Raw genomic sequence first — 22,049 nt, forward strand, 5'->3', positions numbered from 1 at the left:
CATAAACCCCGAAATACCACTGGTCCTGTGTCTTCTACTGAATCCTTATGTGCTATAACTCCTTAATAATGCCAACATTATCACAGCATAAAGCGTGATATTTCGCACAGCATAAAGCGTTCAATTTCATAGCACATACTCAACTTCCTCATGGCAGCATTTTCCTTCTACTAAAGGAGAAGCTAATCCTTTGATTAAAAATACCTGCGACCACTTTCCTGCTCTTCCTTCTATAGACAAGTGTCAAGTAGGAATCCTAAAAATAAGAAACTGCTGACATTATCCAAAATGTAAGTGCTTATGTTCTCGGCTTTTGACATAAGCTAGTTCACTCATTTATTCCTCCTAACCATGCCATGAAACAGATACTGACGTTACCCCCATTTAACAGCTGGGGAAACTGAGGCACATGGATTTTTTTTTTTTTTTTTTTTTTTTTTTTTAAATGCAAGCCTTCCAAGAGGGAGGGGAAAAGGCCTACATGAACTCAGGCAGCAGAGCTCCAGGAAACAGTCTGTACCCAACTCATATATGTCCTTACCTGAAAATCCTGCACAGCCATAAAGTAGTGTCTGATAGTATCCTAGTTGTGAGTTTTCTAAGCTTCTCTTTGTCCAGAGTTGAAATATAAGCTCCCAGACTATGCCCCAACAAAGCTATATGACCTTGTTCTCCAATATTCTGGATTCTGTTAATCAAAATCATATTAAAAAGTGTTAGTCAAAATACGAATAAAGGAGTAAGACAAAACCTAGAGATATGGCATTTCTACAGAAATCTGTCAGACTTGAAATCCACCTAATGGCCTAGAAGGCAGAAATCCAGATAAGTTTAGAAAATTCAATGCGTAAAAAGTAATGATGATCTAAGGAAGATTTTATTGAATATCTACTACATATACAAACTGTGAATAGTTTTATCCCCCATTTTTTAAAAAAACAAGTGCCTGCTATAAGAACGCGTGTAGAGCTGAGACAAAATGTGCAGAAATTAATTTTTTTAAAGAATCATTAGACGAAGTCAATTCCCTGCATTCAACAGCTACTTAAAACAGTACAGCAAATTCAAGGGAACCAGGTATGTTTTATGTATCATTAAAATGGATGGAATACCGTCCCTTATAAAAAGTAACTATAAATCAGTAAGAAAAAGACCAAAAAAATTAGACAGGATACTGGGCAAAGGAGATAGTTCATAGCAAAGGAAATATAAATGGTTTTTAAAACATATAAAAAAAGCCACTTAACCTGATTCATGAGAAAAATGCAAACTCAAATTATGCTGAAATACCATTTCTCACCTTGCAGACTGGCAATGGTCCTTAAGTCTACAAACAGCCTTGCAGGCAAAGGTGTGGGGAAAGAGCTATTCTCACGTACTGCTGGTGGGACTGTAACCTGGCCTAATTCCATGGAGGGACACTCGGCAGGAGCTATCCAAATTACAGACACACAGCCTACCTGGCCCAGAAATCCCACTTTCAGGACTTTCATCTCCAGAAACACTTGCTGGTATGATAAATGACACACGTACAAAGTCACCGGCTGCAGCAATGTTTGCAACAGGGAACATGAACAGGCGACTAGTTACATAAAACACCGTTCACTCATCCAAAGTAAAACGAAGCAGCTCTTCCAGGAGAGTGCTCCTCGTGCACTGATATACAGTGAACCCCGAGACACAGATGACGAAAGCAAGGTGCACAACACCAAACAGCGTTTACGTACTGGAGGGAGGGCAGACACTTGGCTTGTGTATACGTACACACAGAGTATCTCTGAAGAGTACACAAGAAGCTGGCAACGCCGCTGTCTCTAAGGAGAACAAGAAGCTGGGGAGGAAGAGTACAAAGGAAATACCCCCTTTTCATTCAAGGTCACTGTCATTTTAGAATTTACATCAACTCTGGATTCGGCTAATACGTGCCGTCACATCGCTGACTGAAAACTGCCTTTCTGTACTCTTTGTAGCTTCTGATATTTGAAAACGGAGAATGACTTACTCCAAAAAAATTAAATTTAAAACAATTAAACATGAAACTAAATAGGGAGCTAAGCTAGATGAAAAAAAATAAACGGAGGTTTCACAGACAACAGGGCCCTGCCACCAACAGATTGAGCTGTGGCACCTGTTAGCGGTCAGAGGCCGCAGAAGCAACCGGAAGCAGAAACGCACACAGCAGTTATTCTCTGGTCCCTCCGCCAGTCCCTCTCTGAGAATCGATGCCATATAAGCTACAGGATTTCGTTTTCGTAAATGCCTTCCTTTTACGAAATATATTACCCAACGTATATTAAATGTCTCGCCGAGAAGAGAAAAAACGGACACTGTTTTAATATCATGTGTGACTGTGAATGAAGCACAGCTATTTCAGCAACTGGTCAGAATGCAGTCACTATCAAAGTCAAGGTCACATATACTTTCAGAGAGAAGCTGCCAACTGGGGTCCATTACCGGGGGCTCTGGGACTCCTCCTCTTCCTCTCCGTGCATCAGATTCTGAACTAGCTGGAGGATGCTCACCATATCTTGTCCACTGCAGAATCAAAAGAGAGTTGACAGACAGGTGGAAATAGCTCACATCCCCACCACTCTATTTCCTTCATTTAAACAAGCTGTGGTAAGTTGTGTTTTCTGTTTTGTTTTTTAATTGAGTAGCTAGAGGAGAAAGAACGTGTTTGAGATACAGGATACAGCTTTTAAAAACAAACCTCATATTAACTGAATTCTCAATATAACCAGCTATTTAAATCTACTATCCAAATAGGAGACTGAGTTCTGAAAATTTCACCAGGATTACATTAGCAATATTTGTCTACCTGTTCATTCGAATCCAAGAAGAGTATTTAAAAAGCATGTTATAGGGGGGCGCCTGGGGGGCGCAGTCGGTTAAGCGTCCGACTTCAGCCAGGTCACGATCTCGCGGTATGTGAGTTCGAGCCCCGCGTCGGGCTCTGGGCTGATGGCTCAGAGCCTGGAGCCTGTTTCCGATTCTGTGTCTCCCTCTCTCTCTGCCCCTCCCCCGTTCATGCTCTGTCTCTCTCTGTCCCAAAAATAAATAAAAAACGTTAAAAAAAAAATTTAAAAAAAAAAAAAAAAAAAGCATGTTATAGGAACCAAAATAGTCCTTTTGAGATGCTGGAAGGTCACAAAAGCAGCAACCATACTCCAATGCCACTGGTATGGCTAGTTTTCCTCCACGCAGGGGTCCTGTCTGTTCTAACCGACCGAAACATGTAACGCAAACATCATTTATTACCTCTTCCTCAAGCAGGGAAACTAGAGATCTGAGATCTGCTTACAGTATAAACAGGTTTACTTCCCAGATATGACATTAAGTGCTTATTACGTGACTGTCTAAAAGCTAATGCGAAGAACGTCAGTGGCTAAAGTAGTAAAGCAATGGCAAGGCGACTTGCAGTAACTCTAATGAAAAGACATTATCATTCCATTAATGGGACTGGACCAAGCAGTGAGAACTAATACCAAGCTCTCTTGTTCAAAAGCACCGCCAAAACAAGGCCAAAACCAATCCTCCCCAAGGTGCTGACCCTCATGTGACAGGGGCTCTGGTCCTTGGACACTGTGTGGGGAGTGGGGGCCCACCAAGTGACCTTGAGCAAGCCGTTGAACTCCCTCAGACCCTACATTACGGAACTGTGAGGATGCAATCAGTGCATGAAAAACGTTTAATGCTGTGCCTAGCCAAGCGCTATGTCAGACGTTGGCATTATTATATTAAGTGTGAAAGCTCCTGACCTGTGGCTTTAATGCCCTCCCATTTGGAGCATTACAGATGTTCCTGGTAGTATCTCTTCTAGGGAAACTTCTGTGGGCTTAATAGAACACTTTCATTCCCATCCACAGCTCTGGGTGGAGAGGACTGACAGGATTTGGCTCCCACTCTCAGCTGCAGAACCTACCTTACAGCTAGGGGGCTTCAAATCGGCACCATTCAGGCAACCAACAGGAGCACCTGTCTCAAAATATTAGTATCTGGGTGTGTCAGATAGGACACCTAATGACACATTGTGTCTTTCCTCCATACTTTCCTTTTGCAACCTCGTATATATTCATACTCAGGTCAAAGGACAATTTAAGGGAGTTGTACTGTTTACCTATGTGCAGTTTCCTGGTTATAAAACAACAGAAGAAACAAGCTTGTTTGAGGGAAGCGGGGCTGGGACTTTAAGCCCACACTGAGTGCTAACATCCTGTGAAAATTCTAGTTACACGGCTACTTATTTTTCCTGTTATTTTCCCTGGTAGCTTAAACCACACACGCTTGACAGATTGGTTTTAGCTGCCAAAAAAAGAAATCACTCTGCCAACAAATGATCAAAGTTGACATTTTCATTTTACTTTATTATACAAATAATAAATCTTATCAAATTAAAGTATCTCTCACCACAAAGCTCAGTCTACTGAATAGATAATGGGTTTCAAGGAGGAACGAAGTATGATAGTCGAGTTATAGTTACAAACTTGTGCATTCACTTTTGAGTCATGAGGTTGTTAATTCTGAATGGGAAATTAAATTAAATTAGATTCTGAATGGGAAAGGGGAAGAAGCAGGTAGATTTCTCACCAACCAACCAATGGCAGTCTGTTTTCCTGGTGTTACACTGCACAGGACTCTCAATTTGCTCTGTGCTTATCACAACTAAAATTATAAATCAACAATGGTTTGTAAAATCTTGGTTTAAAGAAAACACATACCCTAACTAAAAGTAGGCACCTTCACTGCCACCTACCTGCCTTGGAGTGGCCCCGGAATATCTCCTGATACCAGCTTCTTTCCATTTTCCTCCTCTGTTCTTCTAATTTAAAGGAAATAAAAAACTATGTCACCAAATTGCTAACATCTGAACAGGCCAACAGGTGACAATGCTGCCTGTAACCTCTTGGTAACTGATACAGGATTTGAAACACACTTATCACATCTCTTCTCCTACCCCTATCACCCTAGCCCCCAGTTGGGGGTACAGGCTGAATCTCAGGAAAAGAACATGAAAAAAATGACACTTTTTAACCCATTTCTTGGTTAGCCGATGCCCTCTAGGATATAAATATACAGTAAAAAGTATTTATAGATTCAAATCAATATATTAAGTAAATGAAACTCTTAAGAGGCAGAACTGAAAATGCTAAGTCCTGCCCCTCAATTTCAAAATCCTTTCATTACAAAGTACCTTCTACCCAAGACAAACACCGTCTTTCCAGTCAGGTGAAGCTCAACTACGCGTGACATTCTGAAACCGAGAGGAGTTTTTACCGGCAGGAAACCAGTGCCACCAGCTTCACAACAGGCTGAGCACGTTTCCTAGGGTCACTGACGCCCCACGCTCACCTCTGACTGTGCTCCAACATCTTCATGGCCTCCTTCAAGTTCTTCCCCATCTCAGCCAGTGTAGGGTCTGCTATCTGGCGAAGTCAAAAAAAGGTTAAAACCGGGATAATCCTGTATTATTTCTGCAACATAATCCATGCAGAAAAATTAAATTCAAGTCCATTTTCTTCTGGATTTAATATAAAACACACAGATTTACTGTAAAGTACATGTGATTAAAAAATTCCAAAGTACGGGCCGCCTGGGTGGCTCAGTCGGTGAAGCATCCGACTCTTGATTTTGGCTCAGGTCATGATCTCACAGTTCATGGGTTCTAGCCCTGCTTGGGATCCTCTCGCTCTGCCCCCCCCCCCCAAATAAATAAAACAAACCTAAAAAAAATAAATTCCAAAGTACAAACATAACATTAAAAAGTCCACTCCCTAAGGGATGCCACTCAAGTTTGACATGTATCTTTCCAAGTTCTCACCTAACTCATATGTACTCCTGCAACTTGCTTTTACTTTACAGTGAATATGGTTCCATATCAGTAGTATATCCACCTCATTCCTAGTAATAACACCATATTCCACTCTATGGATTACAATCACTTAACTGGTAGTGAATTAACGTTAGGTTATTCCAGTTTTACACTTAGAAGCGAGGTCCAGAAAAGTCTGTACAGTATGCTACTTGTTTTACTGTTGTAGTAGGCTGAAAAATGCCCCCCCCCCCGAAGATATTCACATTGTAATCCCTGGGACTTGTGAATGTTACCTTATGTGGCAGAGTCTTTACAGAAGTGATTAAGTTGAGGATCTTGAGATAGTAAGATTACCCAGTATTTGTCCAGGTGAGCTCTAAATGCAGTCACATATATGCAGATGAGAGAAGTAGAGGGAGACTACATAACACACACACACACACACACACACACACACACACACACACACAAGCACGCAGGCTGTGTGAAGACAGAGCAGAGGGAGATTTGAGGTGCTGGCCTCAAAAATTGGAGTGATGGGGCCACAAACCAAGGAATCAGGGCTGGCTGGCTGGCAACATACTGGCTCAAGAAGGGGAAGGACTGTCCCCAAGAACCTCTGGAGGGAGTGCAGCCCTTGCCAACACCTTGATTTCAGCCCAGTGATACAGCTTTCAAACTTCTGGCCTCCAGGACTGTGGGAAAATACATTTCTGTTGTCCTAAGCCACCCGGTTTGTGCTAATTTGTCAGAGTAGTCACAGGAAATAAATACTCTCAGAAATCTGGGAGTGATTCCATACACTCTGGAAGCTTACCCAGCTGGTCATAGTGACTGCCTCCAGAGAAGGGAGCTTCTGGAAGGACAGCCATCATCGTATCAGGAGTCTTTTCAGCTCATTTCCTTTTGATTTTTTGAAATAACATTTTTTAAATGTTCATTTATTTTGAGAGAGAGAGAGAGAGAGAGAGAGAGAGAGAGAGAGAGGGGGAGAGGCGCGCAGAGAGAGAATCCCAAGCAGGCTCCACACTGTCAGTGTAGAGCTCAATGGGGGGCTTGATCCCACGAACCCGTGAGATCATCTCATGGGTTCATGGGATCATGACCTGAGCCAAAATCAACAGTAGGGTGCCCCTTTATGTTCTTTTTGGATTTATTACCAAGTGTCCTACTATCTCACATTCAAAAAATAAATTTAAAAATATTTTTCAATTCTTCTTTTTAAGGTTTAGTTTTGAGAGAGACAGAGACAGAACATGAGCAGGTCAGGGGCAGAGAGAGAGAGAGAGGAAAACACAGAATCTGAAGCAGGCTCCAGGCTCCGAGCTGTCAGCACAGAGTCCAATGTGGGGCTTGAACCCACGAGCCGTGAGATCATGCCCTGAGCCGAAGCTGGACGCTCAACCGAGCGACCTAGGCACCTCTAAATAAAAAATTTCTTAAATCTTACAAAATTAAACACGCAAACTCATTTTCTTTTCTTTTTTCTTAATCTCCCTAGCAATCTTAAAGCAGACAAATTCGTTGTCTTGAATGTCTATATGAGTTGGGTTATTAACAGTTACAGAGGCTCTCTTCTGTTCCCCTCTTACTTAAGTGTATGCCAAGTGTATTTATGCTCCGTTCTCTTCATATTTCCTACTGCACCTAATATTATATGGAGTAAATGTACAATAGGCTGTATTACAGTTAGTACTGCAGTATCTCCTCAAAATTGTTTTTAAGAAATTCTACTCAGGGGCACCTGGGTGGCTCAGTTGGTTGAGCGTCTGACTTCAGCTCAGGTCATGACCTCGCAGTCTGTGGGTTCGAGCCCCACATCGGGCTCTGTGCTGACAGCTCAGAGCCTGGAGCCTGCCTCGGATTCTGTGTCTCCTCTCTCTGCCCCTCCCCCACTCATGCTCTGTCTCTCAAAATAAACATTAAAAAATATATTTAAAAAAAGAGATTATACTCAGTCTATCAATGTTAAGTATAGAAAATGTTCATTCTAGAAGAGACCTTAGGGATGTGGTCCAGGGATTCTCCACTTGTGTTCTTCTGAGTCTTAGGACTCTTGGGAAGAACTCTGGAAAAGTGCGGATGGGTAGGCAGGTGGGGCTTTCAGCTCCCAACCCTCCATTAAGGAGATCAGATCCGTTTCATAACAATAAGAAGAAAATTAATGAAAAGAAAGCAAAGAAAGTATAACATGTAAAGGTCCAGTCTGCCATTTTATAAGTGAGGACTAAGACTCAGAGAGGTGAAGCGAGTGGCCTAAGGTCACAGAGCTGACAGATGGTGGAGTGGTGCCAGACCCTGGGTTTCCTGGCTCCTTTTCTATTACATCACAGTGACTCCCAAAAGGGATTACAAAAATAAGCATGTAGCCATGTCCAATATGATTTTTACACAAGACCGAAAAATCATTCTAAAAATGGTGTTTACAATCAACTCCACAATTTAAATGTAACCATGAGATGGGTTAGAATGCCATCTAAAATGGTCTCAGTGTTCTCAGTCAATGATCATGAGTGGGATACGAGGAACAGATAATGGTCTAGAGAATTTATCTTAACTCCTCAGTCTACGGCCACGTTCCTTATTATTCTCACCTCCTGTGACACTCCAGTGTGTCCCCAATCATTTGGCCAAAGGAAAAGACAAACAGTTTTGCTTGATCAACCACACCTCGATGTTTCATGCTTTTAACACTTGCCATGTCTGAAATGCCTTTCTGCCTTTTCTCTCTCCAGCTATTAAATCACAATTCAGTACTTCCAAGAAACTGTTATGGATAAAGCCATTTCACTCTCTCATATTCTCTTTAGAGGTATCAATACGGGGCACCTGGGTGGCTCAGTCAATTGAGTGTCTGACTCTTGATTTCTGCTCAGGTCAATCCCAGGGTTATGGGACTGAGCCCCACATCAGGGTCCATGCTGAGCATGGAGGCTGCTTGGGATTCTCTCTCTTCCTCCCTTTGCCTCCTCCCCTGCTTGTGCATGCTTTCTTAAAAAAAAAAAAAAAAAAAAAGATATCAATCCCATTTTTTCTAGGCCAAATAAGCTGAACCTGTTGCTTGACAAACACAATTGTATTTATTTATGGGGACAATGGAACACAACCCTTGAAACTGGGGCCATTCTAACATGCAATTGCTGCTTATGATTCCTTACATCCTCTACTGCGACTTGTTTTAGAGATGATCCTTCCAGTACAGGTATTTTCTCCAATTAGATGATAAGCTTCCTGAAGGCAGTGATTCAGACTCTTACTAATTTTGATTGCTTTTGTAGGACAAAAGGTCTCCAGTCAGCTTCATTCTCGGACTGTCATGTTACCTCTGAAACCCCTTAGGAAGCCACAGCATAAAGGGCATCAACATACAGGCTCTAAGAGCAACACAGCTAATGTTCCTATAGGATTGGAACACATTTTTCAGTTAAGAGTAGACAAAATAGTTGACTTAGTTTAGAATTCACTACTTATGAACAATATTTATTTTAAACACAGAAGTCACATGTGATAGTGAGATGTTTCCACGGTGAAAGGTGGGGGGGAAATGCAGCTTCACGTTCTCCCGTGTGAGTCTTTCTCTGCACAGAGCACATGCTCATTGAGAGGAATGGCCTGCATTTATTTATTTATTTTAATATAATTTCTTGTCATTGGTTTCCATACAACGCCCAGGGCTCAGCCCAACAGGTGCCCTCCCCGATGCGCATCACCCACTTTCCCCTCTCCCCAACCTCCATCATCCCTCAGTTCTCAGTATTTAAGAGTCTCTTATGGTTTGTTTCGTACCCTCTCTGTAACTTTTTTTTCCCCTTCCCCTCCCCCTTGGTCTTCTGTTAAGTTTCTCCAGATCCACATATGAGTGAAAACATATGGTATCTGTCTTTCTCTACCTGGCTTATTTCACTCAGCATAATACCCTCCAGTTCCATCCATGTTGCTGCAAATGGCAGGATTGCATTCTTTCTCATTGCCAAGTAGTATTCCATTGAATATATAAACCACATCTTCTGTATCCATTCGTCAGTTGATGGGACACTTAGGCTCTTTCCATAATTTGGCTATTGTTGAAAGTGCTGCTATAAACATTGGGGCGCATGTGCCCCTATGCATCAGCACTCCTGTACCCCTTGGAAAATTCCTAGTAGTGCCATTGCTGGGTCGTAGGGTAGTTCTATTTTTAATTTTTTGAGGAATCTCCATGCTGTTTTCCAGAGCGGCTGTACCAGTTTGCATTGCCACCAACAGTGCAAGAGGGTTCCTGTTTCTCCACACCCTCGCCAGCATCTATAGTCCCCTGATTTGTTCATTTTAGCCACTCTGACAGGCGTGAGGTGGTTATCTCAGTGTGGTTTTGATTTGTAGCTCCCTGATGCGGAGCGATGTTGAGCATCTTTTCATGTGTCTGTTGGCCATCTAGATGTCTTCTTTGGCAAAGTGTCTATTCATGTTTTCTGCCCATTTCTTCACTGGGTTATTTGTTTTTCGGGTGTGGAGTTTGGTGAGCTCTTTATAGATTTTGGATACTAGCCCTTTATCCAATATGTAACGTACAAATATCTTTTCCCATTCTGTCGGTTGCCTTTTAGTTTTGTTCATTGTTTCCTTTGCAGTGCAGAAGCTTTCTACCTTGATGAGGTCCCAATAGTTCATTTTTGCTCTTAATTCCCTTGAGGCATGGCTTACATTTAAATTGTTCTGGCTTCTCCTCTCTTTTAGGAAGTGAAGTTGGGGGTGGAGCAGGTGGCGAGAAGTGGGTGGGTCAAAAACACAGTAATGCTCCAGTAAATTAAATGTGAATATGTGACCCCAATTCCACAAACCCTCATGTGCTTGTTGTGTTAACTAGGGTTAATATTATGCTCTGTCAGGCAAGGAATGCTCTGAGAAAAACATGTATTTGTTAACTGGTTCCTTAAAACTAAAAACCATGCCTCCATACGCTTCTAGTGAGAGCAGCCATGATTATCTTACTAACATTTCACACCCTCAAGACCTATTACAGTGCCAGACGCGGCAGTTGGGTGGTAAATGTTAATAAACAACAGCAAGGCATCAGACAGACACAAACCTACATGAGAGAAACACTGAGTTGTATAAAAATATTTATTATTTGGCATCTGGATGGAGATTGTTTCAGGATCTGGAGAGAAGGAAAAGATAGCATTCTGTGTAAAGTTCCTAGGAAGAATGTCCTTTTTTTTTTTTTAATTCCTTAGCCCCAAGCACAGGGTCTAGCACAGAAAAAGGGCTCAATAAGATCTGTGATCCTTAATAATTACTAACAGTTAACAGACTGCTTACTATATTCCAGGCATTACGCTAACTTACCACTCTAAATGCATCACTTCTTGACTAACCCAAAGGCACAGATCATATGCTTTAGGGCCTGTACTATCCCAGAACCAGTGCTCTTAACCACTAGGCAATACTACCTCTCAATTTTATCAAATAAGTAAACAAACCAACTCACACTTGGAGAAAGCCTTGAACTCAAAAGTCATAATTAGAGCTAAGGCCTCTTAAGGCATCTTAAAGATGATCCTTGTGTGATTAATGTTTTCACCTAGATAAAAAGTGTTATCAGAAGACTCTCCCTATTGGTAAGATTTCACAGTCTCAACGACATGACCCAAAACTCAGCATCCAAACCAGGGCATTTTCAAGAGTGAAAGGAAGCACTATTAGCAATTAAGCCATGACAACAGGTATGATGAGCTGAGACAGTCCGGGCAAACCAGGCCTTCACTAAAACGTTCACCAAAACGCTCACACCATCGCTCCACATAGTGGAGCCCACGCAAATGTTTGTGGCCATGGCTGTTTGAGTTATAAGGTAAAATCAAAGACAACATATAATTTGCAAGTAGTGCCCCTGAAGTGCAGGTATTGGGACAACAGGTTTCTTTGCCTGCCTCTAAACACACCTGAATACATTCTCCCTCATTTAGATCTTGGGTCAAGTGACCTGACTAAAAATCTTTTCCCAGAAGTTGTTTCCAGAAACAACTGGAAAAAGGTACCTCTGTTAATAAAATCACCAAGAGATTCCAATCATCCCCCCTTTTGAGGCCAGGGGTCTTTAGTCTGCTTCCTTTCCATTGTCTTTCCTTCTGACCTTAAGAGACAGTCCAGGTAACAGCACATATGAATGTAGTGTTTTAAGATGCTTTTCCAGGGACGCCTGGGTGGCTCAGTCAGTTGAGTGTCCAACTTCGGCTCAGGTCATAATCTCACGGTCTGTGGGTTCGAGCCCTGTGTCGGGCTCTGTACTGACGGCTCAGAGCCTGGAGCCTGCTTCGGATGCTGTGTCTCCCTCTCTCTCACTTTGTCTCACTGTCTCTCAAATATAAATGTAAAAAAAAAAAAAAAAATGCTTTTCTAGGAAAGGGAGTGGTGGCCAACTCAGACATCTGAGCTTGGACTCGTACAGTCTCCTCTCACCCTGGGTCGCTCAGCCTTAGACGCTCGCAGCAGTCCTACTATTAAAAAAAACAAACCAAAACAGAGCAACGAAGCATTTACAGAGCGTGCATACCTAATCAGGAAACCTAAATACTCATTACTGAGGATTCAGAGACAGCTATTAGACTGCTAGTCAGTAGCCTGTACATTTACGAATTACATTTCTGCTACGGCTGATTCTGCTGTGTAATGAAGTGGGTTCATTATTTTTGCTTCAATTATATCGAACATAGATGCGTGGTAGGGCTTAATGCAATTTCAAGGCTCCTAAGAAGAACCACTCAATTGTTTGTATGGTGATTGTCACGGAACTGAAACAGCTCATTGTGTAAAACGGGACCCACCGTTCATCATTTTAGAAGCATTTTTGAGAGCCATTTTTATACTAGGTGATTTTCATCACTTTCAGTCAGTGTGAAGTATTAAAATATCCTGTCACTATCAGAAGAAGAAATAACACACTTGTAATGTTCACAAATATCGCCAATTGAAGTTCTCACAACTTAAACGTTAAAGGAAAAATGTCAAGAGTCAAATGCAAGAGAAAATAGTAAAGGAAGTCGGGGAGTAATTCTTGAGTTTTCAAAAGCTAGTAGGAAATTCTAAATTCATCTGGAATAGGGCTGCACAGATTAATGAAAAAAATCACTTATTTTTGCTTTTGGCTAGAATTCTATCAACTCAGTATGAAATAGCACTGTATGAAGTAGCATCCTACCCTTATGTGGAATACATTCTATTTATCATTTTGTTCGATTTCATTTTTCAACAACTTCTGGTCATGACCTGAGACACTGATTTGACACCCCACCTGCAGGATGCAACGTGCTGTATGGATGTTGGCAATTAGAAACAATCAGATAAACAATCGTTTGTTAATAAAGATTACTTACTATAAAGTTGTTTATAACAACCTTTCAAAAGTAGAAACTGCAGTAGAAAAATAATAATCTTAGGGCATAAAATTTGGGAACTATTGCTCTACAGTCACTTTTAAAACGTTCTCAGCTTTCAGGGTTCTTGGGTGGCTCAGTTGGTTAAGCTTCCGACTCTTGGTTTTGGTTCAGGTCATGATCTCACAGTTTAGTGAGTTTGAGCCCCGCACTGGGCTCTGAGCTGGCAGTGCAGAGCCGGCTTGGGATTCTCTCTGTCTCCCTCTCTCTCTGCCCCATCCCCTACTCATGTCTCTCTCAAAATAAATAAAGAGTTAAAAAAAATTTTTTTAATGTTCTCGGCTTTCAAGCATGCTTAAACAAGCTCTTGTATACACTTTCTTTAGTTGAACCAAGTGTGACACCAAAATTATATCTTTATTTTCATGTGAATTAGGGGAAAAAATAAGACCTCAAACTGAATTCACAGACCCCACTGCTTAGCAAAATCTAAGTTAAAAATAAAGTGGGGGCAGATTATGCGAACAAAAAACAGATCTGGGATCCACTGTAAAGAGGCACAAGGGAACTTCTCAGGGAGATGAAAATGTCCTGTATCTTGATGATGCTGACGGTTATATCTCGGTATACAACTGCCAAAACTCAAACTGTAGCATTAAAGTGGGTAATTTTACTGCATATAAACTGTCCTTCAATTTAAAAAAGGTAGGTGAGTGGATTTAAACTCAACTTAAAAGAAATAGTAAGCAAATAATAGTGCGAGTGGTATAGTGCAGTGGCAAAATTCAAAAATGGTATACAAATAACTGCTATTTGGGAAACACAGAGAAGCCCCCATAAAGAGGGAAAAAGGCAGTCTAACATAATTTTAAAACGTATACATCACAACATTCATCAATACAAGTAAACGATACTGTAGTTTCATTAATTTTTTCAGGGGAGGAACATTCATAACCAGAGTTATTAACAAAGAAAAACTGAGGCACACGAGAGCACCAGCTGCTCATATTGGACAGAAGACTGTGGCGTCATCAAATGCCGATTTACAACACACGCGTTAGACATAAAAATCACCACCTTTCTCCAACAGATCACAGCGATCAGAGAAACCTTCAAAATGCTGTGTTTCTTACATACCAACGACTGTGGCCTTCCACATCTTCCTAAACAATGTTAATCCCAGAGAGTGATAATCGTGCAACTGTCAACTCTCTCAAAATCATTGATTTTCCTCCCCAGTGAAAACAGAAACAGTGCCTGCCACCCAGCACCAGTTCCTCAAGTACCCCAAATGCAACACATTTCTGAGAAGCACCCAGAACACAGCAGCACCTGCTCCTCTCACGTCAATGTCAAGAGAAAATGACAGGGATCTTCTGGGAAGTTGAGAGAGTGCCCCGCAAACCTGGCTTACCTTTTTGTAATCTCAATTTCTACATCTGTAAATGCTTGTGCCTGATTTTTAAAGAAAAGCTTTTCATTAAGAACTAGGCACTACCGTCTGTCTTCTAAGAACTGGATACCCCTCGAAAATCTCATTTTTAACTATCACGGACTCTCTGCTTGAGTGTGTGTGGGAGAACATGAAGATACACTGCAATTACTGGCTCATGAAGTAGCATAATATTCCCGGTTGAAGAAGGACATGCAAATATTGCATAGGGCATTAATACTTAATCTTACTAATTCATCAAGAAGAGAAGCAGAAAAGAACATACGGGAAGAAGAAGGGGCAAAAATACACGACCGAGAGGTAAAAACCTGGTGGAGACAAGGAGGCAGCCTTAGTAACTTCAGATCAAACCTGTCACAGAAGTATGCAATATGAGGGTCAAAACACAAAAACAAAAACAGAGCATTCAGATCACTCGCCTGAAGATCTATGCTGGGAATGCTAGGGGTCCAAGTCTAAGTTTCAAAAACTGTATTCCCAGAGACCGCTACTCTGAAGAATCGATTCACTCAGACTTTGTATCATGAATAAATACTTCCTAACAACTACACAGATGGAAGAACACCGCATACCAGCCAAGCTCTATTTCTGTAACGTTTACTAGTTTATCTGGAATCACACACTTATTCTAGAACACAAGAAAACTGCTTAAAGGAAAGCATGCTATAGTCACTGGAAAATGTAAATCTTTCACTGAGATATGCTTCTTATTGGGAGTCTTTCCTAGAACTTGGTGGGGATGGAATCAGAAAAATAAAGGTACCCATTATCCTCATCAATGTCACTCTGTCCTACACTGAATTGGAAGTTTGTAGAATTAATGTTGCTGGCCTTATCTTCTTAAGGAACCCATCGATTCTGAAGCCTTTGTATCTATGTGTCTTTGGACTTTCCAGGTTGAACTGTGTGAAACTGCCAACATTCAACTGTTTTTTAAATATGTTAATTAATTTAATTTATTTGAGAGAGGGCGCAAGTGACCAAGGATTGGGGGGAGAGAGAGAGAATCCCATGAGGGCAGAGATAAAGAGGGAGGGAAAGAGGGAGAAGGAGGGACGGAGAGAAGAGGAGAGAGAGAGAAGGAGGGAGGGAGGGGGAGGGAGGGAGAGAGAGGGGGGAGGGGAGGAGAGGGGGGAGAGGGGGGAGAGGGGGGGGGGGGGGGGGAGAGGGGGAGAGAGAGAAGAGGGGGCTCACCCAAAGTGGGGCTCACCCTAAGCAGGGCATGAGCTCACCTGACGCAGGACTCAAACTCACCAACTGTGAGATCATGACCTGAGCTCAAGTCAGATGCTTAACTAAATGAGCCACCCAGGTGCCCCCGTCTTTTTTTTTTTTTTTTTTTTAATGTTTATTTATTTAGTTTGAGTGAGAGAGAGCACAAGCAGGGGAGGGGTAGGGAGAGGGGGAAAGAAAGAATCCTAACTCTGCCAGTGCAGATCCGAACTTGGGGCTTGATCTCATGAACCATGAGGTCATGACCTGACTGAGCCACCCAGTCACTCCTCAACTGTTTTTAATGTACAAAATTACATTTCATAGGACTGCACCTAATATAATGTCGGGTCTCACCAGGATCCTGAGAAGCTCACTGTAGCTAAATGTTCAGGTGTCATGGAGTTGCATTTTAAAGTGAAGGCTTTATTTTGCTGTTTCTGCTTTTCTGCATATAGGAAGAAGATTATGTTGGAAAAGCTCCTCCCTCAGTCATTTGAAACTCAGAATGCATTTTCCACAGAAATAAAATGTGGATGGGATCCCAGGCTAGACCTCAAGGACCATCCAACTTTAAGGCAACTAAATACTTAACATTTAAGAAGGCAAAAACGACTGCAAGAACAAAAACTAAACAATAAATTAAAAATAATATTTTAATTTTGAATATTGCTTAGAAAAGAGCGATTTCAGATTGTGGACATTTTCAAAGTGATTGGAAGCATATTTGTGATGTCTAACTTCAAAATATGAAGATTTCCTTTCCCTTAATTTATGTTCTACCAGGAGTAATATGAGGCACAATCATATAATAAAGTAAGCATCCACATTTTATTTACATTTTTAAAACACTCTAGAAAAGCCAGGATTCTGAACTAAATATTCTACCTAAAGAATCTCTTCCACAGAAATCTTTCCTGGTCACTCAAGTTCATGCATTCCCCATTTTTTCCTTGATACTTTTTAACCCCTCCCTGTTATACAAGGACTTGTATAAACATGTATGCCCCTACCAGAACATAACCTCCTGCGAGGATCGTGTCTTATTTACCTTGTGTTTCTCTCAGCACTGGGCTCTGACCATAGTTGGCCTTCAATAAAAATTATAAATCAAACCAGGTTACTGCTTTAGTAAAAACAGCTGACATTAAACTCAAGCAACTCCTATCTATAATTATAACTCATCATCCTAGATATGGTGGAGCCCACACTGGAATGGGGACCCTCTACAGCTCTGCACTGACTACCTCCACGATCCTGAATAATCAAAAATCACCGGGACCGTAAATTTTTAGGATCAGGAACTCTGTACCATGTTTTCCCTGACACCCAACATTTGATAATCATTTACCACTTTAGCCATCATGCACCTGTATGCAAAACCCTCACATGATGATGATACAGGGATCAGCTTTAAATGAGTACTAAAATTACAGGCTATCCTCCTCTCCTGTCGCCTTTTCTATGTAAGATCTACAAAATCAGACCACAGAAAATAGTTATTTCAAACGTGGCTAACAGGGATTCCTTAGTGAGATTTTAAAACAAAAAACAGAATAGAGATTCTGGTAGTATTTATCACTAATAACCAGGAATGTTCCAGTCATGCTCCTACTGCTCCTTGTAAACTTACAAACAGTACGATGAAAGAATTTTCCAAAATCAGGTCCAAGGGGGAGGGGGAGACTTTTGCTCAGAACGAGTACAAGAAAAAATAATGGGCTGGGTTTTTAATTATTTAGATCAGACCCAGGGTCAAAGTTGCCTCTTTTAGAGACAAGCATCAGACCTACGACAAGTAAACGAGCCCCTGTCTAGAGCGCTGTCCAACACAAAGGTCTGTGGTCATGGAACTGTTCTACAGCGACAGTCAGGTAGTGTAGCCACAAGCCACACTGTGACTGAGCACGTCAAATGTGCCGACTGAGGAACTGAATTTTAGCTTTCATTTTATTTTAAGTAATCTAAATTTAAGTTTAAGGAGGCCAACGTGACTAGCGGCTACCGTGCTGGACATACAGCTCCAGACTCTCCAAGTCAGTGGTTCTCAACCAGAGGCAGTTCCCCCAGCCCCCAGGGAACAACTGCTTCATCTGGAGACTTTGGCTGCCACACTGTGGGACGTGCTACTGGTAGAGGCCAGGGATGCTGTCAAAATAAACATTCCACAGGACAGCCTCTCCCAACAGAGAATGAGCCCACAATGCTAGCAGTGCTGAGTCTGAGACACCCTGCTTTCAGTTTACTCAAGGCGGGGGGAATTAAAGTAAACGCAAATAAAACGCGGCACGCTTTGTCTAAACAGAATACCCAGGAAGAATGAGCTTTTCCAAGCAACAGAAAAAGGTCCGGGCTGTGGGACAAGTTAAAAGTAGCAAGTTTTTGCTAAAAAAATGTATGCAGGTGTGTTAACTTAATAAGACCTACAGCATCAGAATAATTCCTTCCTGTCGCATTTTTTTTTTTAAACTTGACTATTAACCGAAGTAAACTCTGTGCGACTATGCAAAGGGCCTTGTTCCTTATGAGCTGGACATACGGTATTGGGGGGCTGAGGCTCCCCTACCTACTCTTCCAGTTTAAACTCCTTGCCCCTTCAACTGACCTATCTGGTTTCTTGAGACCTCACTAATTTCAGAGACAACAGACAGTACTGAGAGAGAAAAGCAAGCAAGAACACAGCCCTGTTGTCGCAGGTCTCCCACCTACATATTATCTAAAGAAAAAGCAAGCCTACAGAATCATACCTGGACCAAAGGGAATGCAGGGTCTGATTCTCCTAAATGATGATAGCACACTACATTTTAGAGACAGCGATTACTTGAAATGAGAGAATGGGAATCAAACAACGTTGTGGTTTCTGTAGCCAGTATAAATTATGCAAGGATCGGTTTAAATGGGATCATTCAGAACTGCTCAAAGAGCAACGTAGAATTTCACCCAAAATAGTCTATTCCTCAAAGAAACAGGAATAATGGATGCAATTCAATGTTTCTACTTTGATTCAAACTGTTTTTCTCAACATAAAATCCTCAACATTCATACTATAGGAATTCTTTTTCTTTTCTGCTCTCTTAGCACGAACAGAAATTGTTCATTACGTATGAGGCCCTCCACTGCTTCAGGGAATATAAAAATAAGACATGGTCCTAGTTCTGAAACACTTACATTCAGAATTTCCATACGGGCCTAAGGCAGGCAGAAACTTCCGGCCCACACATTCTGAATTCCTCAAAGATCACTGCCATTTTTGCGAATGCTCCAGCCTTAAGCACTCTGGAGTTGCAGTACCTTTTCCGATCTTCAGTTGGAGAGGTTAAGGTCTTTTATCAGCCATTAATGTTTACAGGGAGAAACCAGTGTAATCTGCTAATCAAATGCCAGAAAAGTAGTATTTCAAGCAGGATTCCGACCCAGTCTTTTTTGCAGATTTGCCCATAAAAAACTATTCTTGGAGGAAGGATCACTCCAGTTTCTAGGTTTCTAACTGAAAAGACACAGAGCCATCCTGTCTTATGAAACTGGACAGGAAACAACACTGAAGAGATAATCTTAGCATCATTTTATATTCAGCTATGGGTGTCACACATATGATCTAGAGCAGGAATTCTCAGGCTCAGCACTACTAACATTTAAAGCAGAGAATTCTCTGCCGTGGAGGCTGTCCTGTGCACTCCAGGATGTTTAGCAGCGTCCCTGGCCTCTACCCAGTAGGCACCAGTCGCACCTGCCTACCCACTAGTTGTGACAATCAGAAACATCTCCAGACAAGCTGCCAAATGTCCCCTGGGGAGCAAAACTGCACCGTGCTTGAAAATCACTGATCTGGCCTGGAACTCGCAGTACCACAAGGTAGACACTGTACTAATCAAAAGCCTGGAAAGACTTCATTCCTCCCAAATAAACATGTAACGCTCAACACATACAATCTTTTTCTTTTCTTGACTGCCTTCCGCCCAATTTATGAGAAATGACCCGGGGTGTCGTTACTGTGTGTCCATGAAGACACCATCATCCCTTCAACTTTCCAGTGACAAGGGAACAAATCTACAGGGACTGCCGCACTGAAAAATGACCAAGTGTTATTGCTACCGGTTCAAAATTAAAATAAAGCAGTCTTAAAACCCTAGCATTGCTCCAGAATTCTACATGTGCAAAAAAAAAAAAATTGGGTCTGCACAGGCAGACTCCCAAGCTTGAAGAGGGAGAAGGACTTTGAGGGCGGGCAAAATGTCAGGTTCTGCAGATAGGTATCCAAAGAGGGATCCAAGCACTGGTTCTCATTTACAAGCCCTAAATCCGGGACAATTAGAATCCATTTCCCTTGCCAGAGCAATCGGCCAGGCGCATCATCACGCTGCTGCTTCCCCAAGACAAACTAGAGGAAAGGGCTGCTACCAGTGGATTTCAGATCGACGCGAGCGTCTCCCCCGGGCACGAAAAGGGGGGAGTCACAAGTTGCGGAAGAGCAGCAATCCCCAAAAGCAATTCACGATCCGCAGAAGGCCCACCCCTTCCTGACCTCAGGGGTCTTCACAAACTACAGCACCAGAATCACGTGGGGGAACTTGTTAAACAAGCAGATCCCCGTCCCGCCCCCACGAGGTTCCCCACCCGAGGGCGGAAAATGTGGGTGTTTACCAAGGGCCCCAGGTGATTCCTAGTCACGCTGAAGTTGGAAAACCCACTGCTTCAACAATCCCCCCCCGCCCTAACTTGGAGACCACAGGAAACCCACAGGCTTGCAGTCGGCTCTGAAACAACCGGGGCTGCTGTCCAGGCTCTTCTGGGGCCGCAAGTCGTTAGCTCCGTCAGCCGAAAGGGTGAGCCGAGCTCGGGCAGGCCCCAAGGTCGGCCCCGCGGCCCCCGCAATGGGCTCCCGGCAGAACCGGCCCAGTCCCTCTCGGCCCACGGGCACCCGAAGGATTCCCGGCCCCGTGACGTGACCAGGCCTCAGCGGCGAGCGCCCGGCCGGACGCCCTCGCGGCCAGGCCCCCTCGGCCAGGGCCAGTTAGCCCCCAGGCCCCTCCCCGGTCACAATGGCAGCTCGCGACCGGGAAACAGTCGCCTCGGAGGCGGAGGCCTCGGGCCGCAGGGCCGCCCCCCAGCCCGAGTACAGACCTTCTCCAGGGACGCGTCCATGGCTGAGGCGGCCGGCGGAGCCCGATAAAGGCCCCGCAGTCCGGGCGCTACTTCCGCCTCCCGCGCCGCGCCGCGGTTTCCACGCTGGCAGCGCTGACGTCCCCCGCGGCCGCGGCCGGCGGGGCGGAGACGGGGAGGAGCAGCCAGGCGTCGCCGCGGGGTGGGAAATCTGCGGGTCTCAGGGAGGCGGGGCGGCGCCCCTCGGGGTGGGCGGGGCCCTCTAGGCTTCCGTACCTGGCCGTCCCGCCGGCCAGCCCTAACGTGCCCAGGTGAGGGGGGGGGGAGGCACGGCGCAGCCGCTGCAAACTTTCACAAGCCCGTCGCAGGCGTCGGGGTAAACATATAATAACCGCAAGTGACCACTCTTGCCCTGAGAGGCTGGAAATACTACTCACGCACCTGTACTTCCCTGTCCTAGGCTTCCAAGTTTTCCGCACCGTCAACATCCCTCAGGAATGGAACAGGCCATGCACCACAGAGGGGCGGGGCTAGCGAGCACCCCCGCACATGCGCAGGATGGCCAGTTTACTAGGTGCCGAGGGGTTTGCGGGGGTTCAGGTATGAGGTTCCCAAGTGATCGCGGGTGTTTAAAAGCGGTGCTGATGCGAGCTGGGGTATTTGTTTCACCGCGGAATTCCAGATGGAAAAGACTTTGAAACAACCGGTCCGGCTTCTTTCATTATGTCAAGCCATAATTATGATATGGCAGGTGATAATAGTAAGTCAGCTGCTGCTGTTCCACTTTATGGCACAACAGCTCTATGATGGAGAGATGGTTATCCATATCCCGGTGCCAGTCTAGGTAGGATCCAGACCCAAGCACCGTGACCGCAGCGTCTGTCCACCACACACACTGCCTCCGTAACCGCTTCCAGCCCTGCTGTAGAATCATGTGTTTCTAAGGAATGGGAGAGGGCATACATTTGCTTATTATATTCTTCTACTGAGGAATGCTGAAATAGACTAGTGTACCACGTTTGCAGTCAGAAAACACTTCAGCAAAGACCAAAATGACGTTACAACCACAAAACCATTCCTTTTATCTCCTGTGCGCATCTCTTCTGAAATCTGCGTA

General features: G+C 43.4%; 1 protein-coding gene and 1 non-coding gene across 5 annotated transcripts in view; both read right to left on the minus strand.

Annotated features, from left to right (window-relative positions):
- PDXDC1 (pyridoxal dependent decarboxylase domain containing 1) overlaps window positions 1-21,459 on the minus strand; it is a 51,463-nt gene extending 30,004 nt beyond the window's left edge. The window contains exons 1-5 of one of the 4 annotated variants that reach the window (XM_049638288.1): window positions 21,374-21,459; window positions 5,350-5,423; window positions 4,754-4,819; window positions 2,455-2,535; window positions 542-688 (exon numbers count right to left, since the gene is read on the minus strand). In XM_049638288.1, the coding sequence (XP_049494245.1) occupies window positions 542-688; window positions 2,455-2,535; window positions 4,754-4,819; window positions 5,350-5,399 (344 nt within the window). In that variant the 5' untranslated portion in view covers window positions 5,400-5,423; window positions 21,374-21,459. Of the gene's footprint in view, window positions 1-541; window positions 689-2,454; window positions 2,536-4,753; window positions 4,820-5,349; window positions 5,424-7,813; window positions 9,541-20,570; window positions 20,835-20,953; window positions 21,185-21,373 lie in introns of those variants that run through there. The other 3 variants (XM_049638286.1, XM_049638289.1, XM_049638287.1) reach the window with 3 other exon arrangements.
- LOC125928688 (small nucleolar RNA SNORD45) lies at window positions 1,873-1,942 on the minus strand. The gene has a single exon (XR_007459742.1). It is a non-coding gene; the product is annotated as a small nucleolar RNA SNORD45 (small nucleolar RNA).
- Window positions 21,460-22,049: the final 590 nt, after the last annotated feature.

This window comes from Panthera uncia, chromosome E3 (genome assembly GCF_023721935.1).
Source record: "Panthera uncia isolate 11264 chromosome E3, Puncia_PCG_1.0, whole genome shotgun sequence".
Taxonomy (NCBI): Eukaryota; Metazoa; Chordata; class Mammalia; order Carnivora; family Felidae; genus Panthera; species Panthera uncia.